Consider the following 11,805-nt stretch of genomic DNA (forward strand, 5'->3'; position numbering starts at 1 on the left):
GGGTTCCCACCACACCTGAGCCACCCACCCAACTTGCTTTGCCTTCGCTGCTGTTCCCACGAGAAGTGTCATTCAGAGGTGCCTGGGGCCCCTAAGAAAAGGTTGCAGGGCCACAGTCTATGTAAACAAACTGAGTAACCTCAAGTCGTCAAGCCTGCACCTTTGTGGCAACATAAAGAGAATCGGGGGTCTGGTGAAAATGCACGCGAGCAGGTGCGGGGCTCCTGAACGGAGGCCACCTCTCGTAGAGACCATGCTAAGGGAATAAGCCCTGCCATCTGGTCCAACCATGGCACTGCAGAAAGAGGGGCAGAGGACCGAGAAAGGAGCAATCATCATCGAGGACCAACGCAGGGCCAAGTCCTTTCTTAGCGCTCCCACCTAAGCAGCAGGTCCAGGTCACCAGAAAGAGGCATGGAGAAGTTTAGGAGAGCCTCTCTGTCCTAGTTTCCTTTCTGTTGCTGTGAGAAAACACTGCCTAAAAGCAACCTAAAAAAAGGATTTGTTTCTGTTCACAGGTGCATTCAGGGAAGTCGAGGTGGAACTCAAGCAGGAACTTGGAACAGAAACCAGAGAAAAAGCCTGGCTGCTGAGCTATCAGGCCCATACTTAGCTAGCTTTTTTTTTTTTTTTTTTTTTTGGGACCACCCAGGACCTCCATCTAGGGAATGGTACTGCCCACAGTGGGCTAGGCCCTCCTACATCGATTAGCAATCAAGAAAACCCTCCATAGGCCAGTCTTCATCTTTGCAGTTCCCCAATTAGGTTTTCCTATCCGATGTATCAAGTTGGCAATAAGAGCTAACAGGAGATGCTTTAAAGAGCAGACTTCCTGCACACAGGGCCAATGCACATATGCAAGAGCACAGGCTCAGTGCGACCTTGAGTTACAGGCCACTATCTGAACAAAGAGCTTCAGGCCTTCCACCTAAAACCCCACACCCAGCCAAGACACCCCGGGAGCTGTAAAAAGGAAGGGGAGACAGGAGTACTAACTACAGGGCGTCTCAGACTCAGCCCCAACATCTCCATTCCAAATTCCATCTCAAAGCTCCTTATGCCTCACACAGTCCCTGAACCCCTTGGAATATACTCACACCCCTCTTACTAGGATACAGCCTCTGGGTATTTGGGATTGCAAAGGCAAGAGGCCCCCAAGACAGATTTTTAAAAACCATGACTCTTGGAACAAAAGGGCAAGTTTATACCCGGCCACCTACAGAGCCTGGACTCTTATCTCAAAGAGCCACGTGGAGGATCTTTGGGAATAACCTGGGTGAGGCACCTGCCCAAAAGAGATTTTAGTTTAAGGCACAGGTTGGGATCAAGAGTTCCAGGACAGCATGAGCAGGACAGCAAGGTTTGACTTCAAAATGAAACATTAAAGAATATAATGAATAAATAAAATTCTGATGCCATTTTGCCTTTGGCTATATGAATCTTTTTCTACGTAGGGAGCACCAGTAATTTTAATTTCACGTGCACTGTGAACTGATAGGACTATATGGCCTCAACGTAGCCCAGTGTCTCAGTTAGGATTTTATTGTTGTGAAGAGACACAATGAACACAGCAACTCTTATAGAGGAAAACATTTAACTGAGGCTGGCTTATGGTTTAGAGGTTTAGTCTACCATCATCAGGCAGGAAGTATGGCGGCATGCAGGCAGACATGGTGCTGGAGAGACCTTAAAGTTCTACATCTGGACCCTCAGGCAGCAGGAAGAGACTGCCACCCTGGGCATGGCTTGAGCATCTGAGACCTCCAAGCCTGCCCTCTAGTGACACACTTCCTCCAACAAAGCCATACCTTCTAATAATGCCACTCCCTATGGGCTTATGGGAGCCATTGTCTTTCAAAGCACCACACCAAGACTAATCTCTATGTATCTTAGAATGACCTTAGACTTCTGATCCTCCTGACTCTGCCTTACAGGTATGATGAACCACTACATGCAGTTTATTAAAAGTTATATGATTTAGGCTCTCTGATCCTCCCTGGTCAGCCTTATGGGCACCTGGTCATTAGGGCTGCCTTCAACTCCGGTAAAGTGGATATTGTTGCATCCTTGACTTCAACTACATGGTCTCCATGTTCCAGTATGAATCCACCCATGGCAAGTTCCTTGGAATAGTCAAGGCTGAGAACAGGAAATTAGTCATCAATAAGAGGACAGTTTCCATCTTCCAGGGGCAGGATCCTGCCAACATCAAATGGATGATGCTGGGCCAAGTTTATTGTGACATCAACTGTTGTCTTCAGCACCGTGGAGAAGGCTGGGAACCACTTGAAGGGTGGAGGCAAAAGTCATCATCTCTGCCCCTTCTGCTAATGCCCCATGTTTGTGATGGGAAGGAACCATGAGAGTAAGACACTTAAGATTGCCAGCAGTGCTTCCTGCACCACTGCTTAGCACCATGTCCCACTCACTGGCCAAGGTCATCCATGACAACTTTGGCATCATTGGGGGGACCATAGCACATGATATCAGCACCATCCAAAAACCATGGACAACCTCTTTGGAAAAGTGTGTTGTGTGTGATGGTTGTGGGAGTTTACAGAATATCATCCTGCATTCACTGGCACTGCCAAGGCAGTGGGCAAGGTCGTGCCAGCACTGAGCAGGAAGCTCACTGGCATGGCCTTCCACACTCCCACCCACAATGTGTCTGTTATAGACCTGACCTGCCATCTGGAGAAAGCTGCCAAGCATGAATACCTCGGAGATGGTAAAGGGGCTGGAGAGATGGTCAGTGGTTAAGAGCACTTGCTCTCTCAGATGACCAGAACCCACAAAGTGGCTCACAACCATCTGTAGCTCCAGTTCTGGGGAGATCTGGCACCCTCTTCTGATCTCTGCAGGCACCAGGCACACACATGGTACACTGACATACATACAGGCGAAATACCCATACACAGACAATAAACGTAAAATTATTCTGTTGTTGTTGTTGTTTTTGGAGACAGGGTTTCTCTGTGGAGCCCTGTCTGTCCTGGACTCACTCTGTAGATCAGGCTGGCCTTGAACTCACAGAGATCCACCTGCCTCTGCCTCCCAAGCACTGAGATTAAAAGCGTGCACCACCACAGCCAGCATCAAATTATTCTTAAAAGGCGGTGAAGCAGGCATCGGAGGCCCTACAGGGCGTTTGGAGCTATATGCGGAGGAACAGGCTGTTTCCCATGACTTTAGCATGGCCACTCTTTCACCCTTCATGCTGGGGCTACCACTGCTCTCAATAACGACACTGTGGAGCTCATATCCTGGTAGGACAATGAATTTGGCTACAGCTTCACGGTGGTGAAGCTTATGGTCCACATGGCCTCCAAGGAGTTAGGAGCCCTGGACCACCCACCAGGAAGAGCAAGAAAGGAAGAGAAAGGCCATTGGCTGCTCCCAAGTCTTTCTCCCAACTCAGTCCCCAACATGCTGAGCATCTCCTGCCACAGTTTTTATCTCAGGCCCCCAGAAGAAGTGGGGAGCTAAAGAAGCCCCACTCCCTTGAATAACATCGCTAACGTTCACTACAGCAGGGAAAAATGTTTGCTTTTCTTTTCTTTTCTTTTTCTATTTGAAATTTCAAAAACTAACTTTCAAATATTCTTCCTCTATTTTTGTTAGCTTCTTCTAGTTTCTTAGAGGTTTTGGTTATTATTCTACTTTCTGGAGCGTTTCCTAAACAGTTCCCCCAGGAGTGAGCTGTGCCATCAATGAATTCCACTGCTGACTTTGACCTCCAGTAACTGATCATGGGGTTGCTTCATTGCCAAGCTGTGGGTGACTAAGTAGCCATCTGGGAATCAAGACTCTTCCTCCAATCCTTTTCCTCAGCTCGTGGTTCCACCATATTTTAATGCATCAGCACTGCCCTGGTGAATCCTACCTTAGCGATGTTATTCAAGGGAGCGGGGCTTCCTAAGGGAGCAGGCCCCCCACTTCTTCTGGGGGCCTGGGGTGAAGACTGTGGCAGGCGATGCTGATGCTTTTCTGGAGTTGCCAGGACCACTCTTGCTCAGTGGTTTATGAGATTTCACGAAAGTACTTATACTGAAAGTCACCGCTTATGGGCAAGGAAGGTTGCAGGCAAATTAAAGCCGACAATAGAAGAATGTACATTGGGCAGGGTACAGGAAAGACTGGGAGTGAGCTTCCTGTTGCTAACCTGAAGATGGAATCAAGTAGCCACTGCTTACTCTTTCCAGCAGTGTGCGTGACACATGCACCAGGGACTGTTAGTAAGAAAATTTACTGGAGCCTTGGTGTCCAGGTTTTACTGGAGATCAGTCATACAAGTATAGTTGACTGCCCATGTTGGTTGAGTCTGAACCTTCTAGAAGCCAGGGTAAGCCTAGTTTCTGGTCTAAGTCCCCAAGAAAACTCACATTGTTGACATAGACTATTTGATGTGGACCAACACATCTCTGGGTTTTTTTTTGGGGGGGGGTTGTTGGAGTTTTTTGTTTGTTTGTTTGTTTTGGGTTTTGTTGTTTGCTTGGTTTGGTTTTTCAAGACAGGGTTTCTCTGTGTAGCCTCAGTTGACCTGGACTTTCTTTGTAAACCAGCTTGGCCTTGAACTCACAGAGATCTATCTGTGTCTGCTCTGCTGGGATTACAGGTGTGCACCACTGCACCCAGCCTCAAGACATCTGTGTAAACAGAGACATTTATATTGAACAGGCTATCCCAAGGACTTACAGACTAGCTCCTTAGAGAGCCTGGCAAGAGCCAATCAATTTTGAGGTTTTTTTTTTTTTTAAAGAAAAAAACATATCCATGTGTATGCAGGTTGCCCAAAGAGGGTATTGGATCCCCTGGAGCTGGAGTTATACGAAGTTGTGAGCCACCTGATGTGGGTGCTGAGAATTGAACTCTGGTCCTCTGGAAGAGTGGGAAGTGCTCTTAACCACCAAGCTGTCTCCGGCCCCAAGCCAAAGTGTTTTTATGAATGAACATGACACAAATACTCCAGATTTATTGAATCCTTTACTATACAAGATTGCCATATGTTGTTGACTCCCCACGGAGGCCCCCTACACCAACAGTGTGCCCACCCCTACTGTTGTTTGCTGTTCATAAATCATAGCTATTTTCTTTCTTCTACAGATGGAAGCCCTCAGCAGGCAGGAGTTGATTTCCATGCTAAAAGCTACAGCTCTCCCACCTCTGTCTCCATCTTCCCTTTCCTCTATGGAAGAGGTGTCACCAATGACTGATGTGATGGGATCAGCTCTATAGGAAAAGTCACTGTTCTCGGAGCTGTCCACAAGGTCAGCTAAACTCCAGACAGGACCAGATGCTAGCTTTGCTCTTTCCTCTACCCTGTTCTCCTCCCTCATCTCCTAATTTTTTTTTTCTTCTGAAAACAACCCCAATGTCTGAGTAGAACATCTGTTTAAGAGCCCATGGTCTGCCTTAGAACCCAACATTAGGCTCAAGACCTGGCATACCAGGGTCACTTTGATTATTAAATGAAAAATAAACTGAGAAAACTCCAAGTAGAATTCCCCTACAAATTATGCAGAGCACCTTGCACAAACTAAACCTTAAAGAGTATTAGTCATACACCCAACTCCCAACCCCTTGCATATGTGGCTACTTCTGCTTGGTAGAACTGTCACGACTTGACTCTCAATTCCATAGTCCAGGGATACAATCTTGTGGCTGAACCAGAAATGAGCAAACTGGTGGAACTGGCAATTTTAAATCTAAATGCTAATTTTCTCATTTTCGAAGACAATTGAGACTTAGACAAAAAACAAAACAAAACCCAAAAAAAACCCAACAGGATCCTCTGCTGTATCCTATGTCCCTATAGAGAAATCTATATCAGAAACACAGCTCCCAGGCAATCAAAAAGCAATTGGTGAGTGACATTAAGGGCACATGGCACTGGCTCTATGGCCTGTCAAGTCCACCAACACCAAACATGTCAAGGCCATGAGACCTGGGTCTTTGTGAGTGAGGGGAAGGGCGGGGGTAGTTCCTGGGAGGCATCTTAATGCTCTTTCTAGCATTTTCACCCAGTCTTTCCTTTTCCTGGGAGCTGTGCTGTCAGTGTTTCCCCCACCCCAGCCCCTCCCACCCCAGCCCCTCCTACCCCAGTCCCTTCAGTTTTCCTTTCCAAGTATGAATAACATTTAAATTTATGTCACTTCTATTCTTGTTTGTTACCAGACTGACCGTGTATTTAGTAGCTCTGTGGCCACCTTGTCCCACCCATACACAGCTTCAGTGGGAATAAGTTTATTAGTATTGAATAATTGTAAGCAGTAATGGTGATCAATCCACTTATTCCAAGTTTATTCCTCAATTTCATTTCTAGGTGACAGCCTGGACTTCTCGTTTGGATTTTATGTGAGGTATAGTAGTGCCTGCCTGCATTTCCAGCCCTCAGGAGGATGAGGTAGAGTCTCTGAGAGTTTGAGAGCAGTCTGCATCTCTTGTTGATTTCAGGGTCCACCTGGAACACTTGAAGAGCTCTTGTTTCAGAACAACTTGGGGGGATGATGCTATGGGCCTCTTAGATTCACAACCTCTTTCTTCTCTCTCTCTTTCTTTCTTTTTTCTGGGCAGCAACTCACTATATAGTCCAGTCTGGCCTTAAATTCAGTCTTTCTGCCTCAGCCTTCTTCTGAGCACTAAAATTAAGGCATATAATACCATGCACAGCTTTCTGTCCCATTTCTGAAACTATAACACCTCTCAAAACTGCAGTACTTAAACCGTCTGAACAGCATCCCCTGCCCCCAGCCCTCACCCAGTAGCCTAGGTTGCATCCCAAAAAAGCCCTATTCTGCATCCCTGAGTTGCAGGCCTGATTTTCTCACTGCCATCAAAGCCCCACAGGCCTCACTCCACCATCAGGAAAGAGAATTGGACACACAAAAATTAAATGACTGAATGACATTCCAGACACATGGCTTGGAGAACATTCTGGAAGAAGCAACCTCTACTCCACTGGGCAGAAGCCCAAGCAGCCGTGGTGCCAGCATGTTTTCCTGACAACCCAGAACCTATGGGAAGTCCCCGGTGCAGAAGACTATTAGCCAAGCCAAGGGGCTGAGTCTTAGTTCTCAGAAAACACTGATGTGCTAGCTGAGCCCCGCCTAGGCCACCAGTGCTTATGAGGTAAGACAAACTATTGTCCTGTCCTTAGCTCAGGGCCCTACCTGGCAATAGGTCACAATGTCCCAGGTATCCAAATCTAGAATGGTTGACGCAGGTGGGAGGAGGTAAGGAGGGTTGAAGATGTGGGGTAGGAGTGGGGAGGAGGAGATCCCCAAAGAGCCTAGTTCCTTGCTTTCTGAGCTCACCCTTGAATGTAGGCCAAGGCCCTCTTTCCTCCCTGACTCTAGCTCCTAGCACTAGCTCTTCCTAATACACTCCAAGACCCAGCTCTGCTTACCTATGCCCAAAGCCCTTAGAGAGCCCTCCTACTCCCTCCCAGGGGTGAGAAGAGTGGAGAGGGGTTGACTTGGTCAGTGAGCCATGTGTGCCCCCCGGTGCTTCAGCCACACCCAGCTCCTAGACAGTATCCTAGGGCTGGGGGCACTAGGAGTGACAATTCGAACAGTCTTCTCAACCGCTGGCCTAGCCCTGCTGCTCCTGCTGCTGGTCAGCTTCCTTGCTTTTGACCTGCTCCATGGGTAAGTGGCAGCAGCCTGTCGGGTAGGTGCCACAAGCCCAGGGACAGATGAGCACTTGCCTTGAGCTGCTCTCTTCTCTTTCCACAGGCCTACAGGTACCACCTTGCCACCACACAGACTTCTCCCAGTGGGTCAGAGCCAGGGGGCTGGTGAAGGTCCAGGACAGCAGGCAGTTCCCCTCTTCCTAACAGGGACAGTCACCGGACTGTTCAGCCTCCAGGATGCACTGTTCCTGCTCTTGCTGGGCCTAGGCCTGTTCTTGGGAGGCACTGGTATACCATTAACCCTGCTGGGCCTGGCTTTCTGTCTCCATCCATGGGCCTGAGTATCCTCCTGAAACTGAATGCCTTCTAAAAACTACACCAGCCGTTCTGCTTCTTCACGTTCCTCCTCCTCCATCCTGAGCTACATGAGGGTAAGGCTGTGCGGTAAATATTCCATTATAGTCAGCTTGAAGCTTGGGCATCTAGTTCCATAATATGGGTGTTTGATAACTGGGTCTGAGGCTTGAGGCAGGAAGAGCTGGAGGCAGCCATCAAGGAGGGACAGGTATGGGGAACGGTTCTGACAAACAAAGAGAATGGCATCCGTGAGGCTCACTGAGCTCTCCTGCCAGCCTGGAGGATCCATAAGTAAGGGGACTCAGGGGAGTCTCACACTATGAAGTAGCTCCTCTCTTGGCTAGGCCCCACCCCAGCCCGGGTCATAATGGACACCTCTGGGGATGGTAGGGTGAGGGAGAGTGAGACTGGGACCTGATGCCAGGCCAGCCTGGGCACAACAAGAAGCATCATGACTTAGGTGGCTCTGCCCAAAGGTAAGTCCTAAGCCCTAGTTCAAAGCCCAATCCTGCCCATGCTGGTATCCTCCTGACCCCTGCATCCCCACCTATCCAGAGGTCCTGGGCATCTCCAGGGCTGCTCCTGCAGCTGGACTGGCCCTGTCCACAGGTGCACCAGCCGTGATGCAGCAGCCACGAGTGGAGACGGATATCATCGGGGCTGGCGAGGGGCCGCAGCGGGCAGTGTCCTGGTCAGCCTGGGTCACCCGTCAGGACTGGGGGCGCTGGTGGGCATGCCACATGCCTCGGAGCTGGGCCCAGTGGTGGAATACATCAGGCTGGCGGCAACCACTACAGCGTATGCTATGGGGTCTGGAGGGGACACTCTACCTGATGCTGGCACTGATGCTGTGTCATGCACTCTTCAGCACTGGCTCCTACCTGCTGAGTTCCCTGTGGCCTGTGGTGGCTGTGGTGTGGAGCCACCTGCTGCCAGCCATCCTGCTGCTGGTGCTCAGTGCCCTGCCTGCTCTGCTCTTCGCTGCCTCCTTCCTGCTGCTCTTCTCCACACTGCTGAGCCTTGTGGGCTTGCTTACCTCCATGACTCACCCAAGCTATGCTCAGGACTTGGACCAATAGAAGGGCAACCCATCTTACCGCCTGTGTCTGTTGAGCCCTGGCCTAGGGCCTGAGCCCTGTGGGGAGGGAGGGCAGTGGAACTTCAACAGACCTCAGACCCCCAGTCACAAGCACAAGTCGGGGGCCCAGCTTCCGGGCATCTACCCTAAACCCATGTTGGTGTCAGGGACAGGAAGTACAGCTTAGCCAGGGCAAGAGCTTGTGCAAACCACTGAGGACACCTATATGGATTGGTAATGTCACTTGGCCTTCCAGGCAGCATCTTTTTGTCAAACTACCTCAGCCCTCCCTGCTTCATGCTTCCTGAGAGTTTCCAGCTACACGCCCCTGGACTTGTCACTCTGTCTGGATTTGTCACAGATCCTCTACTTCCAGGAGGAGCACATACTCTGGAATGGGCGTTATTGACAGAAACCTAGCTGGGGACCTCACCTCACTCACCTCTCAAAAATGGGAAATAGGACAATCATGGTAGTGAGTTTGTGTGTGTGTGTGTGTGCACGCGCGCGCGCGTACAGACTGAACCCAAGGCCTTGTGCATAAGCATACACTCATGCTACATGTTATTTTATTTATTTTAAGAGCCTCCAGGCCCCAATTTTTTTCATGGGGGTTTTATAATCCAAAGTCAGTATCTATTTGCAAAATACTTTTGCTTTGAAACAGAGTCTCTTGAAGCCCAGGATGACTCTGAACTCACTATTTAGCTGAGGATGACTGAACTTCTGATTCTATTGCCTCTATCTACCCCCAGAGTACTGGGATTAAAATGTGTGCCACCATACCACATGAAAAGTGCTTTGTAAGGCCAAAGAGTAGCTAAGATGTTTCGGGCCCAAGAACATTATATAAGCCCAAAGGCTTATATTCTCTGTCATGCATAGAATCCCAGCCCTAAAATGGTTAACAAAGAATGAATGGTGTGGTGAAACGTAAGAATTGTATGTCACACAACCTTAGACTAGGCAGATATTGGACTATACTAGCTGAGCAAGGCTTGGGGCTGGAGCCTGGCGCCAGGAAATGCTAGCAAAGCTGTGTGAGTACATAACAGCTCAGGGATTTCCAAAATTGATTAAGCAAGTTGCTTACATCCCAAAGGGCTTTGGCTTACCCATACTTCCCGGAGTTTGGCCATTTACCTATCTCCCGAGCCTTCCAAACAAAGCTTTGCGTATCAGTTACCAAGTAAAGTGACAGACATGTTAGGCAATTTGCCCACAGCCAGGGCCCAGACAAGAGTCTTCATCCACTCCAAACCTCTACCAAGCCCTGCTGCTTCCCAGCTCTTTATCTGTTTTACATCTAGCCAAAATCTTTGCTTCTGAGGCTCTAGTCTAAAAAACTCTTCTGCCATCTAAACACTCAAGCACTGTAAATCGTGGTTCATTCTGGCCAAAACCTGTCATGGTTTTGGAACTCTCGTGTTACTGGTTAGACACCTTTAGTGTCAGTGCCTAAAACCCCAAACCAGACCCTCCTGCCTCTTTGTAGTTCCCACTGCAGCGCAGCCATGCATGAAGGCTAGCCATGGGTGCTGCCGCTGTGTGGTCCCATGCTGCAATTGGAGCATAGCCACATTCTCGCACATAGATGATCCATCTCTCCCTCTCTGTCTCTGTCTGTCCATCCCCACGCCCTCTCTCTCACACACACCTCCTGTAATTCAGACTGTCCTCAAACTCACTATGTAGCTGAGGACGACCTTGAACTTCTGACCCTTTTTGCTCCTACCTCGGAAGGGCTGGGACTATAGGGATGTGCTTCCATAGTTTATTTGGAGCTGGTGATCAAAGTCACGGTTTCCTATGTCTTAGGCAAGTACTCTACCATCTGAGCTACATACCCAGCCCTGATATGTCTTTCTGAACTTCATTTTCTACATGGATAAAACAGACACTTGCTTTGGGGCATCTGACTTGCAAGGTGAAGTGCCTGAACTAGCCCTTAATTCCACAACATCTCACACACACACACACACACACACACACACACACACACACACACACACACACACACACAGAGTCACTCACCTGTGCCACGGCCAGGCTGTTTTAGCCTCAGACCACTCTAACAGGCTACTAAAGAGAAAACCATGTGGACTGTAGGAAAACCAATGGAGGCTCCTATGGCTCCTGCTAGAGATGAATGAAGGGCAGGCCTAGTGATGTCTTAGGCCAAATGAGTCTGAGACTTGAGTTATCCGTGGTGGGAGTAGAGACTGAGATGCCCGCACTGGATCTTGTACTGATTTGGCCATGCATCACTGGCCAGGGACGCCATTACTCCAGAGACCTGGGGCCTTTTTAATTAATGGGAGAGAAGGCACTAACCAAGACCACAAGCACAGGACGGCAGGGGACACAATGCAGATGAGAACAAGAAAGGCCTTTCCCTTCCCCTCAAATCAAAGTACACCTCCACCCTCTTGACCTGCTGGTGTGGGGCAGGGCGATGCAGTGAAAGAGCAACACAGATGGGCAGCCCTTACCAAATTAGAGGTCCTTACACTCTACAACCCAGAAACTCAAATTCGAACAGAGGTCCTCGAGGGCCTTGCTCTGTGCAATGTGGTTCCATTGTAGGCATCCTTTAGCCCTTCAGATCTACAGAGACTCTGTGGGGCTAGAGAGGTGCTCTGCAGTTAAGGACACTTGCCCTTGCAAGATGATCTTGATTCAGACCCCAGAACCCACAGGTCAGCTTACAAGCATCTGTAACTTTAATTCCAGAGGCTCT

The 11,805-nt window shown here is 49.0% G+C and overlaps 2 protein-coding genes across 2 annotated transcripts; both read left to right on the forward strand.

Moving 5' to 3' along the window:
- Window positions 1–7,488: 7,488 nt before the first annotated feature.
- C4H20orf141 (chromosome 4 C20orf141 homolog) lies at window positions 7,489–7,978 on the forward strand. The gene is made up of 2 exons (XM_051145056.1): window positions 7,489–7,646; window positions 7,734–7,978. The coding sequence occupies exons 1-2, from the start codon at window positions 7,489–7,491 to the stop codon at window positions 7,969–7,971; spliced, it is 396 nt and encodes a 131-aa protein (XP_051001013.1). The 3' UTR covers window positions 7,972–7,978.
- A 343-nt stretch (window positions 7,979–8,321) lies between these two features.
- Window positions 8,322–9,156, forward strand: Tmem239 (transmembrane protein 239). Its single transcript, XM_051145057.1, has one exon. The coding sequence runs from the start codon at window positions 8,611–8,613 to the stop codon at window positions 9,064–9,066; it is 456 nt and encodes a 151-aa protein (XP_051001014.1). The 5' UTR covers window positions 8,322–8,610; the 3' UTR covers window positions 9,067–9,156.
- Window positions 9,157–11,805: the final 2,649 nt, after the last annotated feature.

This window comes from Acomys russatus, chromosome 4, assembly GCF_903995435.1.
Source record: "Acomys russatus chromosome 4, mAcoRus1.1, whole genome shotgun sequence".
In the NCBI taxonomy this organism is placed as follows: Eukaryota; Metazoa; Chordata; class Mammalia; order Rodentia; family Muridae; genus Acomys; species Acomys russatus.